Raw genomic sequence first — 15,488 nt, 5'->3', positions numbered from 1 at the left:
TGGGAGGAGTGATGGTGGGGAACTGTGGGGAGCCCTAGCCCAAGGAAAGGAGGAATGAGATTTTAGTGTATTTCTCTGCCTTGGTGCTGCCCCCTGGAGGCATCATCTCAGTTTCCAAAGGGAACATAACTCTTTCTGTCATTTCTTTCTATTCCTTTTTTTCTGTCCTTTGTTGTTGGAAGCAATAATGCTTTCCCCGAGTTTGGAATAGAAGATAGGACTGGGAAATAGATTCTTTTTACTTCCTAACCTTACTTATCTCAATCTGGAATATGGAAAATGAAAGAGTTGATAACAGTGATACCATTTCCCCACCTACTCAAAGAGTTCAAACAAGTGAAGACACAGCCCACCCACAAACCAAGACTCACGCACTCCACTTAGTTCTGCTTGTGACTTTTAGCCTATGCTACCTATGGTATTATAGCTTTTGGAAGAAATATAAACCATAAATTGGTATGGGGTATGTTTTGTGGAACCAGTATAATTACTTTACCATTATACCCTCATCTCCTCAGCTAGGTTATAAACTTCTGCAGTTGGGACCATGGTGCCTCTTAGCTTTTTATATCTTTACCACTTAGTATTATGGCCTACATACTGTAGACACTCAATAAAAGTCTGCAGGTAATGATGCCAGTGGCTGATCCCATGGAAAACCCAAACCAAAGTAATAGAAATAGGGGCCTCAGATGACCAGAACACACAGGACCAGACCAAATATCAATGAGCAAATTGATCTTTAATCTGCTAACCTGGAAGGCTTGCTGTCCATCATGGGCTTAGGCCTCAACTATTTACACAGAATCATTATACAATATTTACAAGATGCTAAACATAGCATCATTCTGGATAGGCAAAGAAGGGGTATGGAAAGGCTAGAACAAAGCCATGAAATCAAAGTGTAAGCAGAAACTTGCAGTGTGAGTAGAAAGAAGGGGAACGCCAAATCATGAGGGAAGGTAGTGAGGTAGACATGAGCGAGGAAAAGGGAGCATGAAACTACTTCTGGTGCATGTGGGAAGAGCCCACTGGGACGCAAAGCCTTTAAAATTATGATCTGGAGTCTGGAGGCAAAAATAACTGCCACAAGTCACTTCTGTGAGGAAAAGGAAGAAGACAATTAGAATCTTACAGCCTATAACTTCTCCTTCCCATACCAAAAAGTAACTCTGCTGATAAAATTCCTATGACAGGGGGCTGAGAAGGTACAAAAGGGATACAGAGACAGAATCTTAAACAGACTTAAGAGGCAGTAAGAAGAGTCAGGAGAGACACAGACAGTGCAATGAAGGAGGAAAAGAACAAAAGCTGGAGCAGATCTGAACGTCTGAATCATCCAGTTGATTTCACAATTCACCTTTTCTCATCTCATCTTCCCCAAAGCTCCTTCCTTTTATTCCCAAATCTCTGGATTTTTAACTTTAACCAAGGAGTGGAGTTAGAATGACGCTGGGACACAAGGACGATCTATAAAATTCCATCTCACCAATTCAGGTCCCCTCCTTATCCTGTACCAGCATATCAGGGCTTGAGTCGTAGCCAAGGGCAGATTAGGGTGAGAATAGACAAGATGGAGGACACAAGGCCACAAAGCCCCACAATCCCAGGGCCACAGCGCCAGAGGCCTAGTTTGTCCAGTGGGATGAAGAGATCACAGGCATTTCTGACTACATCCAGCAGGAGAGGGGGATGACCCCGAAGGACCCGAGCCAGCAGCAGGACCCGGAGCCGAAGCTTCAGAGCCACCTGGGGCAGACCTCCTCCTGGAACCCCTGGACCCCCAGGTCCTCCAGTTTCAATTCCTCCTGGGACTCCTCCAGAACCCTTCAGTCGCCGGCTACAAGCTGAAGACTCTTGTTCCATCAGTAGGCGGATCTCATAAGCATCACGGCTCAAATTCATGATGAGGGAAAACAGATAGTACCTGGGATACACAGGGAAGAAGGGTCAGGACGGGTACATATACCCACCTAGCAAATCCAACAGAACACTTAAACTTTTTTCCCTCATAGTGCAAATAGATTATACATTAGAATATCAGAAGTAAATGTTATTACCATTAGAAATGTCCTTCCACCTTTCTGTAACTAATGTGTTTATGTATGTGTACCTTAAGATCCTGGTTTAAAAGTAATGAAGATCATGAAATAGTTCAAGATTAACCTCAAATTTCACTTTTCCACTTGGCAACCCATTAGCACACATGCATTCAACCTGAACTACAATAATGCAACTTTTTTATTTTTTTTTAAAAGAACAGCTTCAGTTGTTTCAAAGATTCACACACATAATTTAAATCCAATCCTTTTGTTAAAAGGGAGAAAAAAAGCCAAGCTTGCCAAATGTTTTAATTATAAATTCCTTAAGAACAGTCTACATCAAAAAAATTTTTCTAATCCATTCTGAAAATAGTGGTCTGTATTCAGTATAACTGTCCTACCTCTAATATAGACCCTGAATCCAATCACATCTATCTATTATACTTAGACCATAGTCTAAGCCAGGGGTCCCCAATCCCTGGAACCAGGCAGTACAGCAGGAGGTGAGTGGCAGGTAAGCCAGCGAAGCTTCATCTGTATTTACAGCCTCTCTCTATTGCTTGCACCCCCTTGGTCTGTGGAAAAATTTTCCACAAAACTGATTCCTGGTGCCAAAAAGATTGGGGACCACTAGTCTAACCAACCATCATCTCTTGCTTGAACTACTACTTTAGTCTTTTAACTGGTTTCCCCATGGTCACTCTTGCCCACCACACCTAACAATCTAATTTCATACAGCAGCTGACATAAATGTAAATCACATTATACCCCTTCTTAAAACTCTCGATGGTTTCCTTCCTATCACATTTAGAATAAAATACTACAGAACTCAACAAGTGACTCTGCCTCTCTAACTCTATCTTGTACCATTCTTTCCCTCAACCACTAGGCTCCAACCACACTGGTTTCTTTTTATATTTTGATCCCATTCAGCTGATTCCTGCTGTAGGACCTTTACATTACCTAGTCCCTCGATCTGGAATATTCTCCCTCCAAAACCTTCACATGGCTGGCTCTTCCTTGCACTTCATGTCTGAGCTTAAATGTCACCCCTTCAGGAAGGTCTTCTCTGACCGCCCATTCTAAAGTAGCAAGCCATTTACCATCTTATCACTTGACCCTACTTTAATTTCCTGCACAGCATTTACCACTCTCTGATGTTTTTCTTATTTACTGTGTCTTTGTCCCTTCCCATTACAATGTAAGCTCCATAGGAGCAAGGATCTTGTTTGTCTTTACCACTGCATCTTTGTGTCTAGATTTATGCCTAGCACATAGTAAGAGCTAAAGAAATATTTATGGAATGAAAGAGTAGACACGGCATAGAAACTCTTCTAGAGAGTTGCTTTTTCATACCATTCTATCCATGCCTCTGCCCCCATCCCTCATATACCATAAGCCTTGTTATAATTGTAAATCACTGAGAAAGATGAAAAGCAGGACATAAGCTGATATGGAAAGAAGCAATATAATGTAAAATAACAAAGTGAATCATAGGGAAGCAAAAAACAAATATAGGTGATATATAGACAGAAAATTTTATTCTCAAATCATATTCCTTTCCACCTTCACTACCAGCCTGCTCTTTAATCCAAACCAACATCATTTTATGGTCACATTAAAGAATCTTCTCTTTAGTTCTGCTGCAATCCATTTTCCACAGTACAGAAAGACAGATTTTCTAAATGCAGTTTGAATCATGTCACATCCCTGCTCAGAACCACTGGACTTAGGATAAAATTTAGACAAAACTAAATGAAAAAAATCCTACCATTACCTAGACAACCTTGCATGAATGATCTGGCCCTGGTCTACCTCTCCAGTTTGAACTTATGCCCTTCCTCAATACTGTCAACCACACTGGCTTTCTTTCCACCGATCTAATTCCAAGAAGTCTTTCTTGCCTCAAAGCCTTAGAATAAGTGATTTTCTGTTTCTTCTTTATACTGCTTGCTTTGTATAACTTCTACTCAGACTTCAGGTCTGAAATAAAAGTTCATTTTCTCAAAGGGTTCTCTTTTCCCTGACCTTTATATCTAGATTAGCTCCCCCTGTTATAAAGCTCTAACATCCTACGTATGTGCTAAGTCGCTTCAGTTGTGTCCGACTCTGACCCTATGGACTGTATCTCGCCAGGCTCCTCTGTCCATGGCATCCTCCAGGCAAGAATACTGGAGTGGGTTGCCATGCCCTTCTCCAGGGACTAACATCCTATACTTTCCCACAAATATTCGGTTTGGTGATTATTTGTTTTAATATCAGACTCCCCTACTAAACTAGAAGCTTCATGAGAGCAGGAACCATATCTACTTAGCTCTTTGCTTTATTCCCTGGCTCACAGTAAGCAGCTACTAAGTATTTTTAGAATGAATGAATGTGTAGACAATGAGGGGCATAAATCTGTGGTATAGACAGAAGAAGAATTAAAGCAATATAATTAATATCTAGTCTTGTCCAATCTTAGTCATTCACCATGAAAGAGCATCCCTCTTCCATCTGCCCCCATTCATTATTCTCTGATGGTTTAAGATCTAAATGAAGATTCGAAGCCAAGTGATTCAGATGTGTATATTCTGGGAAGACCTTAAAAGATTGTTCTCTCATGAAAGGCAAGGTAGGCAGTATGAAGAATAGATAGACCTTGTAGGATAAAAGAATATCAAACCTGAAAGAACGCTGGGCCCACTTCTCCTGATCCACACGGGGAGCGAGTCCAGACTTCCCAGCCCACAGGACATTGTCACAGGCGAAGTACAAGGCTCTATTGAGATGACTAACAGTGATGCAGAATCTCAGGACAACATCTGATAGGTGCACAGCTCGTTTGGCTGACTCAAGGGCATCTGCTGAGTTACCAAGGCGTAGAACTTGTGGAGATTAGCAACGGAAAGGAAGACAGAGAACAAGATACAGAGAAAGAGAGAAAGCAAGAGAATGAAAGTCAGGCAAGTGATAGAAACAATAATAAACAACTTTTTAAAAAACAGCAGAAAGTTCAATCTTTTTTAGTTCAAATTTTTTATTAATTTGTGTCCCAGTTTAGCTTTCTCAAATCTGCCTCATTCTCTCCAATCCCTCACTGACCTTATCCCTGCTGTCTTATCTCAGCTGGGAGGCCTGCACAGGATAAGTACAGAGGCAAACCACGATGCATTGGCACTGGTCAAAAATAGGAAGGAGGGACTAAGGAATAATGGCTGGGGATGGAAGAAGTATTGGAGTAATAAAAGGAAAGGCCTAGTTACTTACGCTTTCTTCCTAGGCTCAGATGACCTTCCAGTTGTCGAATCTGTTTCTGTAACTCAGGACTGGCCCCATGTTTCTGCAGTGCATGGCCAAGAAGGGAGCAAGCATATTGGGCAGCCCTGGAGGAGAGAGAGGTAAGGTAGAGACCTCCTTCATCTCCCCCTCAAAAATGTCCTCCAGAAGGCAACCATGGATCACCCCCTTCCCAGTTTGAGACCGTTCCCTTTCCTCCTCTTCAGGCCTATATCTTAGTTTCTCCCCCAGGCCAAGGGAAGAGAAAGGCATTGAGGATAAAACGGAGCCTAGTAGGGGCTGGGGAACACTACTTCGAATTGAGGAAATGAGATTTAACAATGATGCAGCCTGATGAGGGGAGTGAAGAAGGCAGGAAGACCATCTCAAGACCACAAGCACCTCAGTGTGAGTGTGTAATGTTCTGTGAAGGGCCGAGAGACGGCTGAAGGACAGGTTAGTCTTCAAAATAGGTGAACTAAGAGATCTTCAAGGCCCTTGAGATGCATGAAGACTAGAAGGCAGGGCGGAGGTGGATGGCGGAGGGTAAAGGGGATAACAGGAACTCAGGAGTGCCTCCTTAGCTCTGAGGACACAGTCCAGATCTCTATCTGTCACGGGGAGAACGCTCCTTGTCCCACCGTCGCCCAGGGAGGAAAGCATTGGTCTTATGTGAACACACAACCCTGAGCCGCCTGCCCGCTGGCCCACTCGTGCCTCAGTTTCCCCATCTTTCTCACGAGCGGGAACGAATCAAGGCCTCGCGGCCGGCTCAAATCAGCCCCTGGCGGTCCGTCCGGGCCCCCGTAGCCCGAGTTGACCCTTTTTGACCCCCGTAGTGTGAACTGACCTCGCCTCACGAGGCTCTTCCTCTGCCCGCCCGCCCGTCCCCCTTTCCAATTCGGGCCGCACCTACACAGTCGCTCCCGGGCCTGGCTCTGGGCGCTGAAGCGGACCCAGGCGTCCATGACAGCGGCGGCACCCGTTTTGCAGCTCCGCTCCCGCCTCGCTTCCCGCCCCTAGTCACGCCTCCCGAACGACCCAACGGTGCCGCACGAGGGACAAACATCATCAGAAACTAAAGCGAGTGGAGCCGGCCCCTGAAACGGAATTTCAGAACGAGAAGCACTTGTCTCTGGGCCTACATCTGTATGGTTTGTGTGTTTGGCAGGGGGGATTGGGGGAGGTGGAGGGGTGTGTGTATGCGTGCGTGGTCTCCGTCGTCTCGTTCTCTAATCACAAGATCTCTATTTCATGAGCAAGCCTCCGGAGGCACAGTCTTCTTTAAATATTCTGGACCAAGGGCGAGGCTTGCAGGAGTCGGGGCGGAGCGAGAAGGCGCCGCAGTGCTCTCTCCAGGACCACTAGGATGGGGTTGCCCCTGACCCAGGGGTGCTTACAGCGGAACACTCGCAGCACACACACACACTCACTCTCACGCTTCTATCAAATTCAGGGCTCCAGGGGGCTAAAGGAGTCTGCAGAAGTAGAAGCCAGCACCAGATTCCTAGTCCCTACAAGCCACTGACAGTTGGACAGGTGACCTCCAGATTACAGACGGAGTCCCCAGAAATGGAGGCTTTAGTGGACGAAATTCGCAAAATAACCATCTCAGATCCTGAGGAGGGAGAAGAAACTGGACGTAGCTCACCTCTTCAGACCCACACTTCATCGCCCCGCCCCTTTTCTTTCCAGGTCACCATTTCTGCAGGCAACGTCACCCCTTGGGGGTCATCAGCGGCGGGGGAGGAGGTCTGGGTAGGATCAGGAGTAGAGATGGAGGGCGCAGAGCTGCCCACCTTCTCAGTTGCCGCCAAGGTGCGAGTGGGAGTGACTGTCGTGCTGTTTGTTTCTTCGGCTGGAGGGAACCTGGCCGTGGTGTGGTCAGGGACACGGCCGCAACCCAGCCAGCTCCGTCCCTCTCCGGTACGACGACTGTTCGCCCATTTAGCAGTTGCCGACTTACTGGTCACTTTTGTGGTTATGCCCCTAGATGCGACCTGGAATATCACTGTTCAATGGCTGGCCGAGGACTTTGCATGTCGTACACTCACGTTCCTGAAACTAGTAGCCATGTAGGCCGCAGCTTTCCTGCCTGTAATTATTGGGCTCGACCACCAAGCAGCCGTACTCCACCCATTTGGACTGCGCTCAGCTGGAAGGAAACTTCTTGGGACAGCCTGGGGACTCAGCTTCCTGCTCACCTTGCCCCAGGTGAGTGACTTGGGACTCAGGGTTAGACTGGACAAGAATTTGAGTACATAACATGAACCTTCGGATTCAAGGGGTGTGCTTGGCCATAGTCGACATTAATCCTCAGGGTGGGAGCCTCTGCTCTTTTGCAAGTTAAGATCATTGCATGTTAATTTGTATTTCTATTGAGTCTGTTTTTACTACACTTGGCTTCCACCTCTTTGCATCATCGTAGTCCCAACCTTCTTCAGATTATTGCAGGAAAGCTTCAGAGCATGGAGTTTCCTCCAAGGGAAGACATTAAGAAGACAGTGACAAGAAAACTAAAAAAAAAAAGAGTGAAATCCGGGACTTTGGGTAAAACTTCGTGATACCTTCATTCATCAATTAAAAAAAAATAATGCAGTTCCCCCAAGTGCATTAAATGCTCTATTAAGGATAGAGCAACAAAGTTCTGCCTTCAAGAAATTTATAGAGGAGTGCAGAGTCAAATAAGTAGGCAATTACAATATAATGTCCAGTTAAGTGTTATGCTAAAGCTAAGCATAAGGAGCTAAGGAACAATGAGGGGTGTCTGACCCACTTTTGGTCATTCAGGGAAAGCTTCCTGACTTCCCAGAGATATCAAAATTTCATTCTTGAAAGATAGGTGTTAGGACAAAGCAGGAGGAATGCTGGAGAAGGTGGAGGGTAGAAAATCTCAAAAGTAATCGCAGTTAAAGTTGAGGGCTAGAAAATGGCAAGTAATGAGCCTGGAGGGGAAGGAAGAACCAACTTCACAAATATTAAGCTTGTACTTTATCCTAAGGGCAGTGGGGAAACACTAAAGTAAAAGGCAGAGGGTAACATAATCAGATTTGTATTTTTTACTCTAGCTTTATTGTGTCAAAACTGAAACAAAAAGGTGCATCTGAACTTGAGTACCAATTAATCAAATCTCAGTATTGAAAACAAACTATAAATCTAGAAGAAGAAAAAAAAAGCTAAATATGGAGCAATTCCTTCAAAACAAAACCACTAACACCATCTGGGGAAAGGGAGTAAAGCAGCATCTCTGAGCCTATGATTGGGATTATGTCAGGGAGAGGGGTTAACATTTCAGTCTCTGGAATAATGCACTGTAGTCACATTTAAGATTGGATTCTTAAATCCTCAAATATTAGAAATGTAACTACCAAAAGTTAGTATGACTGCAGTTCTAAGACAAAAAATACTGCTTCCAACAGTATGTTGTAAACAGGACCCCTTTGCCTGTTGCCTCAGTGCAAAAGAAATTAATTAGGTTTATATGAAATTAATTTTAGAAGTGGACTGGGAATTAGGACTGTTTTTGTTGTTTGTATTAATTTGCTCTGTTTTTTCTGAGTCTAGGCTCTACCACTAACTAACTGGATAACTTTGGCTAAATCACTTGAAATGCATAGACCACAAGATTATGGAATAGGTGAATTTCATCCTTCCTTGGAGCCTGACAGTCCAACAATGCAATTTCTATTTGCTTCAATTGCAAACTGATGGTAACATGATTCAGGTGCAAAAGGTGTTATTTTGGGTTCCAAATTATCAACCTCTTAAAAAAAAATTGTCAACCTCTTGTATAAATTCTGCAGTGCCCGTATGTTGCATTTAAAATGTCAATTAAAAATTGTTAGCATGGTCAAGGGAATATTGGTGTAGGTAGAAATTATTTTCATAGACTCATTTCCAAGTATCAGAAGTAAAGGTTTCTATAGTAGGTAGTAAAATATAAAATGCGTATAAAATAGTCAAGAGGCTGGACTAAAATATAAGTCCCCGAACCTTGCCTGTTTTTAAACCTTCTTCTCACAAGTCAGATGTTTTCTAGGCATAGTACCAAGCCATGCACACACACCACCCTCACCACACCACTCTCCCTGCCCCCTACCAAGCCCCACCACCAAAAGAAAAAAAAAACAAAAACCCATCCAGGAATATATGGACTCAAGATAGGGGTAAAGGAAAGACCACTCCCCAAGTAGAATAGCCTGGTCATAACTCCAAGCAGTTCATAAAATCATGTCTCCGACTAATACTATTCACTTTTCCTAAAAGTCTCTCATGCCAGCTGAAATCCCTTTCTGAAAGGCCTCATATCTAGGAATTTGATACCTACTAAGTTTGCCTTTTATCAAACTAATACTGACTCAATCTACCTTACCTGAACTAAGGTACAAACCCTGAAGCTCTCAATTGAAAAATGCTCTTTACTGATTCAAACCAAAAACTAGTTTACCAAAAAAAGGAGGGGCAGCCAACAGCATTTGGAAAACGTTAAATTTTATTAATGTTATTTTACCATTATAATTATTGTACATAGGACTATTACTAAAGTCACTTTAGAGAGTGACTGCAAAATAGCCTGCAACTCTAGCACCTCCCATTTTATACAAGATTTATTTTTCCCACAGAATTAATCACAGACACATCAGGAAAATAATTTCAGCTAAAAACGGTGAGGGAAAAAAAATGTTGGTGAGGTGGTAGAGATATCCTCTTATAAAATGGTAGATAGTACTCAAAAGACAGGATTCTTTTAAGTCCTGGATTTAATAAGCATAGCCTAAGAGGAAAATAGGGATTTTCAAGATACATTTCTAACCTTTTAAATATGACACCACAGATGTACCATTACTCAGCACTGAAGGGAATTAAGAATGGATTGAGATTATGCACTGTATTAGCTCCCAAATTTCTTAACAATCACACACACAAAAAAGAATGAATTAATTGGGAGGAGATAGTGTTAAATTGGTAGGTAGCTTGGCAGGGGAGAAGGGAGACCAGTTCTAATAGTCCTCGACTCCAATCTAGCTGTTCCTGTTCCACACTGTCCAAGTCTCTATGGCAAGAGATCATCTATAACCTCTTCACCTTCTGCTGCTGCTTCCTGCTGCCACTGACTGCAATGACCATCTGCTATAGCCGCATTGTCTGCAGTGTGTCCACTCCTCAGACAAGGAAGGGGAACCACGGTGAGACTCCAACCCCCAGGCCCTAACCCATACCCTAAAACTATTGTCTAGCCTCATTAATATGATAGCTATCTATCAAACCAAGGAGCTTGCCCAGTGGCTTAGTGGTAAATAATCTGCCTGCACTGCAGAACACTCAAGTTCAATCCCTGGGTTGGGAAGATCGCCTGGAAAAGGAAATGGCAGCCCATTCCAGTATTCTTGACTGGGAAATCCCATGGACAGAGGAGCCTGGTGGGTTTTAGCCTGTGGGGTCACAAAAGAATCCAATGCAACTTAGCGACTAACAACAAACTGTATCTCTAGCAGCTAAAGCCACACTAACTTCATTGAATGCTTTCAGTTCTAACCAGCCACTAGCCATCATTCTCTGAAGTTGAGTTAGCTAGGCAAGAATTAAGGAGAAGGGAGATCAGTATTTTCCTTTGCTCTTGGACACCAACACTTCAAACAGACTTTGTAGCTTCATGTACCACAGCACCTCAATTGAAACCTTTTTTCCAGCTTGTCTGTCATAATCTCTGATGGGAAGGGAGCATATAGTCCCAGGCTGGGAAGGGGAGGAGGGCTTGCAGCATTCTCTTATAGAGGGAAGAGCTCTATCTCACAATTTCTGCCTATCAATTTAGAAGCTAAGTGGTTCTGAATTCGAGTGTATTTTCTAAATTCCCAGCCCCTGCAGGTGAATTTGCCGTCTGCCGCTCCTTAAACAATCACTCCCATGTTCGTCATCGGGCCCTACTACTGGCCCTACTTGTCCTGCTGACCTTCATCTTCTGCTGGACACCTTATTACCCTTCTGGGTCTTTGGTACTGGTTCTCTCCCACCATGCTAACTGAAGTGCCTCCTAGCTTCAGCCACATCCTTTTCCTCTTTGGCCTCCTCAATGCTCCTCTGGATCCTCTCTTCTATGGGGCCTTCACCTTTGGGTGCCAAAGACGGCATCAAGAACATAGTATAGACTCCTCCAGGTAAGGAGGTTCTGGAAGAGTGCCCCAACAGGAGATTCAAGCTCTTAGACAGATGGAAGTACAAACAAATGTAGCAACAAGAAAGGCAGGAGAGAAAAAAGAGACATCTCTATGATACCACTTGCTCAGGACAGCATATATAGGAACAGAATGAATGATTATTCCTTACTGTCATGAGAACATCTTACTTCTACCCTTGCTCTCTTAGCTTCAAAGAAAAAGAAATACTGAGCAGTGTCTCTACTTGACCCTGACACTGGAGACTGTATCTAACGTAGAAACTCACACAGAATTCAGTCCCTGGGAGAAATATCTTCACAGTGACCCATACTGCCTCACTGTAAATAGTACTCCAGAGCTTGCAATATTAGAAAAGGAAAGTAATTAGAAAACAAAAATTGTACATTTATTCATAATTCAAAAGAAACACTAAACAGTGTAAGAGATTAAATATAAACACAGTGAGTTCCACCCCAGCTGTATTTCTCCAAGGTTGCATGGTCAAATGGAATCTCTGGAGAGAACACCTGAACAACAGAGGATGGGTCAGCGACGTCTCCGGTCTGGACTCCTGCTGCGTCTCCGACCACCTCTAGAAAGAAGGAAAAGGGGCAGGGTCCATGAGAGGAACATAATACTATGTCCTTATTCTGCTTTGCTCATATTCCTTCCACTAAGATAATGTTTTGCCCTCTGCACTTTACCTCCTCTTGCCCTTGGGTGGACCCCGAACAAAACACCAGTCCACGCTGATTGGCTGTCCCATCAAATCCTGGCCATTGAGTCCCTCCATAGCAGCCTGGGCCTCCTTGTATGTTTCATACTCAACTAGAGTATACCCCTAGAACAAGAAAAAAACAGATCATCAAAACTCCATCAAGCTCTTTTCTACTCAACTAGAAAAACCTATCAACCTTAAACAACAAATGCACGTCACATCCCTATTATACATACAACTTGTCTGTCTGTTTCTGCCTCTTTGCTATGTCTAACAATCAATTCCCAATCTCATTTTATTTCAACTCTTGGCCAACCACAGCCAACGTGGGAGAACTACCAATGCTGTCTAAGGGTTATGGATGAAGAGAAGCAATGGAGTATGGCTCAGGATACCTTTAGATATCCTGTACGTCTGTCCAGATTGAGGTGGATATTTTTTATTTCTCCATACTCTGCAAATTTATCATGGATGTCTTCTTCCGTGGCTTCCTCATGGACTCCAGTGACAAAGAGAATCCAACCTTCAACAGCTGTAGGTAGGGGAACAGAGGAAAGCTGTTTGAGCACAACAAACACTTAAGCAAGATCACATAAGTAGTGTGTGTGCAGGCTCCACAGAGATTGGTTAAGCGACCTCTGACTCCATTCCTACTGGGTTTTACTTCATTCGTCCCTAACTCTGTACAGACAGATCCCTACAGGTTCCATTTACTTACAGCGTTGTGGTCCGGGTTCATCACCATCCTGCTCCACGCTGTCATAATCCTCACGCATCCGCGCTCGAGAACCCTCTTCTATTAGAAACACACAGCAGATCACCGGAAATCCCCCTTCTCCTACTGTTCACCGTAGGTCTGAATGGGGATTCCAAAACTCGTAGCTCTCTCCATTCGACCCCATTCCACCCACAAACACTCACCGGAGCCAAAGCCACGGCCCTTCCGTTTCTTCGCTTTTTCCTTCAGTTTGTGGATGCTCTCTGGAGCCCCAGAAGAAAAAGAATAAGTGAGAAAGGTAACAGTTGTTTACAACAATATTCTCTCTGCAAGACATTATCTGAAAGCAAACCCCACCACCTCCAGGCTGTCCCTTCCCGGCCCGCCCCTCTTCCTCCCAAAGGGGGCGGAGTCTCCAACCAACAGAACCCGGTTCCCTGGCTCGTCCCTGGCTCGTATCCTCCCTACTGGGGAGAAAGATTATATTTTCCTAAAACGTCCTTCTCTCGCACCTTCCCCGCTTCCCGCAGCCGCCTCCACTGTCCTCACCGTCCCCATCCTCATCCATGGCGAAATCCTCGCCCCCAGCCTCATGAAGATCAAGTACGTCCGCCATCTTTCCTTCCCTCCAATTCTCGTCCGTGCCGCTCAGGCACTTGGCTCCTCGGGAAACTGTCGCGGAGGGAAAAGGTCATCAATCAAGTTGACCAATCAAAAACTAACACTAGGTCCCGCCCTCTGCGCGGTAAAAATACGCAATGGAGGCGGGCCTAGTTAGGGAAGATAACGGAAGTGTTACTGTAGCCATCTTGAGCGGGTCAAGAGCAGACCGCGGCACCCGTGTGCGGCGAGGTAGGGGGTGGGTGGGGCTAGTGAGTTCCTCTTAACCAGAGCTTCGGACATGACTGAGCGCCTAACACTAAGCAACGAAAAGTAACTACTGACGTGAAAAGTGAAAGTGTTAGTCGCTAAGTCGTGTCAGTTCTTTGCGATCCCATGGGCTGTAGCCCGCCAGGCTCCTCTGTCCATGGAGTTCTCCAGGCAAGAATACTGGAAGGGGTTGCCATTTCCTTGTGAAGCCCAGCCGAATTTTTATTAGCGGGTTGCTTTTCGTCTCTTTTCTTTCCATACCAGGAACTGGAAGCTGAAGAAAGTTTTTTCTCTAAAAACTTGCAGGCCTATACTGTACGGAGGAGCTGATGGAAGCATTAAAAAAAAAAGTTAAGTCAGCAATGCTACCTCAAAAAGCTGCGTCTGGAACGTACTGTTCAGTTCAGTTCAGTTCAGTCGCTCAGTCGTGTCCGACTCTTTGCGACCCCATGAATCGCAGCACGCCAGGCCTCCGGGTCCATTACCAACTCCCGGAGTTAACTCAGACTCACGTCCATCGAGTCCGTGATGCCATCCAGCCATCTCATCCTCTCTTCCCCTTCTCCTCCTGCCCCCAATCCCTCCCAGCATCGGCTTTCTCTCAAGAAAATCAGCCGACCTGGTTTCCCGTGAAATACTATTGATGAAACACGTATCAACTTTTCTTTTTTTATTTAATAATGTCTCAGGAAATTCCCTGGCGGCTCCGCATTTTTACTTCGGGGCCCCCGTTCAGTTTATGGTGGGGGAACTAAAATCCTGCAAACCCGGGGTCACGCACCCGCCCCCCAAATTAAAAATAGTCTCTTAAATTCTACCCATCGCTTCTGGGAATTAAAAAGAAAAAGTCGTGATTTTAAATAAAACAGAGGCTTTAGCTTCTTTGAGGATAGTACAGATATTTCACGTTTAAAAACCCAGGAGTTGAGGAAAAAGAATATTGCCCCCACATTCTGGAATCCGACATAGGCCTTAAAAAACAGTAGTGGATAAGTAGTCATTTATTAATTTTTAAATCAGTTGTGAATGCCTATATGTGTGTCTAATATTAGAGGTGCTAGCAATACAAGGGGAAGTACAGCATCAACAATCACTTTATAATAATATGAAAGTGATCATTGCTATTACAAGGTACTACAGCAATACAAGTTTCTAATAGGACTGGAATTAAGGAGAGTGCATTTAAGGGAGGGCTTCCATTTAAACTGTGCTTATAAGGCTGTTTTGCTTTCCAGGCAAAACAGTTGTATTGAAACTAAGATACATTAATCCATTCTCTACAGTACATAGTATGATCTTTAAAAAAAAAAGTCACATCTCTACTGAAATCCCCCTTACTTATTTTTGCACTTAGAATAAAATTCCGACTCACAGCCTGATCTGCCTATGTCTCCAGACTGTTTCATTCTGGAGACCATTCTTCCCTCTCACCTATTACTTTACTATACTTTTCTCAACTGTGTTTACTCCCTATACTCAATTGTGTTGTACACTTTCTCATCTCTGGACATTTTGTAACTTTCTGTCCCTGATGAGCTTCCTCCAGCTTTTCACATGGCTGGTTCAACCCCATCCTGTAGGTCTCCCTGAAATCCTGCTGTCACTCAAAGGAGTCTTCTCTATTCTATCCTTCACTCTTATTTCCTTCACAGAACTTAAAATCAAATCTTGAATTACTTTGTTTACTTTCTAGTTTGTTTACTGTCTTTCACATTGGCAGAGAT

The 15,488-nt window shown here is 44.1% G+C and overlaps 2 protein-coding genes and 1 long non-coding RNA gene across 5 annotated transcripts; 1 reads left to right on the top strand and 2 right to left on the bottom strand.

Annotated features, from left to right (window-relative positions):
* Window positions 1-765: 765 nt before the first annotated feature.
* On the bottom strand, window positions 766-6,299 carry PEX11B (peroxisomal biogenesis factor 11 beta). 2 transcript variants are annotated; one of them, XM_068965578.1, is made up of 4 exons: window positions 6,213-6,299; window positions 5,292-5,407; window positions 4,708-4,909; window positions 766-1,927 (listed from the first exon to the last, which is right to left on the bottom strand). In XM_068965578.1, exons 1-4 carry the CDS (start codon window positions 6,266-6,268, stop codon window positions 1,525-1,527), a joined length of 777 nt encoding a protein of 258 aa, XP_068821679.1. In that variant the 5' UTR covers window positions 6,269-6,299; the 3' UTR covers window positions 766-1,524. The 2 variants fall into 2 exon arrangements, with proteins under 2 accessions (XP_068821679.1, XP_068821680.1); XM_068965579.1 differs by lacking the exon at window positions 6,213-6,299 and adding an exon at window positions 6,018-6,031.
* Window positions 6,300-6,383: 84 nt separating this feature from the next.
* On the top strand, window positions 6,384-8,904 carry LOC138071315 (uncharacterized). Its single transcript, XR_011144191.1, has 4 exons — window positions 6,384-6,449; window positions 7,294-7,514; window positions 7,745-7,850; window positions 8,865-8,904. It is a non-coding gene; the product is annotated as an uncharacterized lncRNA (long non-coding RNA).
* A 999-nt stretch (window positions 8,905-9,903) lies between these two features.
* RBM8A (RNA binding motif protein 8A) lies at window positions 9,904-13,563 on the bottom strand. 2 transcript variants are annotated; one of them, XM_068964549.1, is made up of 6 exons: window positions 13,444-13,563; window positions 13,098-13,157; window positions 12,895-12,972; window positions 12,572-12,708; window positions 12,163-12,299; window positions 9,904-12,050 (listed from the first exon to the last, which is right to left on the bottom strand). In XM_068964549.1, the coding sequence occupies exons 1-6, from the start codon at window positions 13,508-13,510 to the stop codon at window positions 12,005-12,007; spliced, it is 525 nt and encodes a 174-aa protein (XP_068820650.1). In that variant the 5' UTR covers window positions 13,511-13,563; the 3' UTR covers window positions 9,904-12,004. The 2 variants fall into 2 exon arrangements, with proteins under 2 accessions (XP_068820650.1, XP_068820651.1); XM_068964550.1 differs by having other exon boundaries at window positions 12,895-12,969.
* Window positions 13,564-15,488: the final 1,925 nt, after the last annotated feature.

The sequence above is a fragment of the Capricornis sumatraensis genome, chromosome 2, assembly GCF_032405125.1.
Source record: "Capricornis sumatraensis isolate serow.1 chromosome 2, serow.2, whole genome shotgun sequence".
Taxonomy (NCBI): domain Eukaryota; kingdom Metazoa; phylum Chordata; class Mammalia; order Artiodactyla; family Bovidae; genus Capricornis; species Capricornis sumatraensis.
The sequence above is the reverse complement of the archived record's forward strand: the minus strand, read 5'-3'. Positions and strand labels throughout refer to the sequence as shown.

Coding starts and splice junctions, on each gene's coding strand:
- PEX11B (XM_068965578.1), bottom strand. CDS start 6,268: ATGGACGCCTGGGTCCGCTTCAGCGCCCAGAGCCAGGCCCGGGAGCGA. Junction 4,910..5,291: donor TCTGAGCCTAGGAAGAAAGC/GTAAGTAACTAG, acceptor AATCTCCACAAG/TTCTACGCCTTGGTAACTCA. Junction 1,928..4,707: donor TGGGCCCAGCGTTCTTTCAG/GTTTGATATTCT, acceptor TGTGTATCCCAG/GTACTATCTGTTTTCCCTCA.
- RBM8A (XM_068964549.1), bottom strand. CDS start 13,510: ATGGCGGACGTACTTGATCTTCATGAGGCTGGGGGCGAGGATTTCGCC. Junction 12,709..12,894: donor TGAACCCGGACCACAACGCT/GTAAGTAAATGG, acceptor CCCTACCTACAG/CTGTTGAAGGTTGGATTCTC. Junction 12,051..12,162: donor CCACCCAAGGGCAAGAGGAG/GTAAAGTGCAGA, acceptor CCTTCTTTCTAG/AGGTGGTCGGAGACGCAGCA.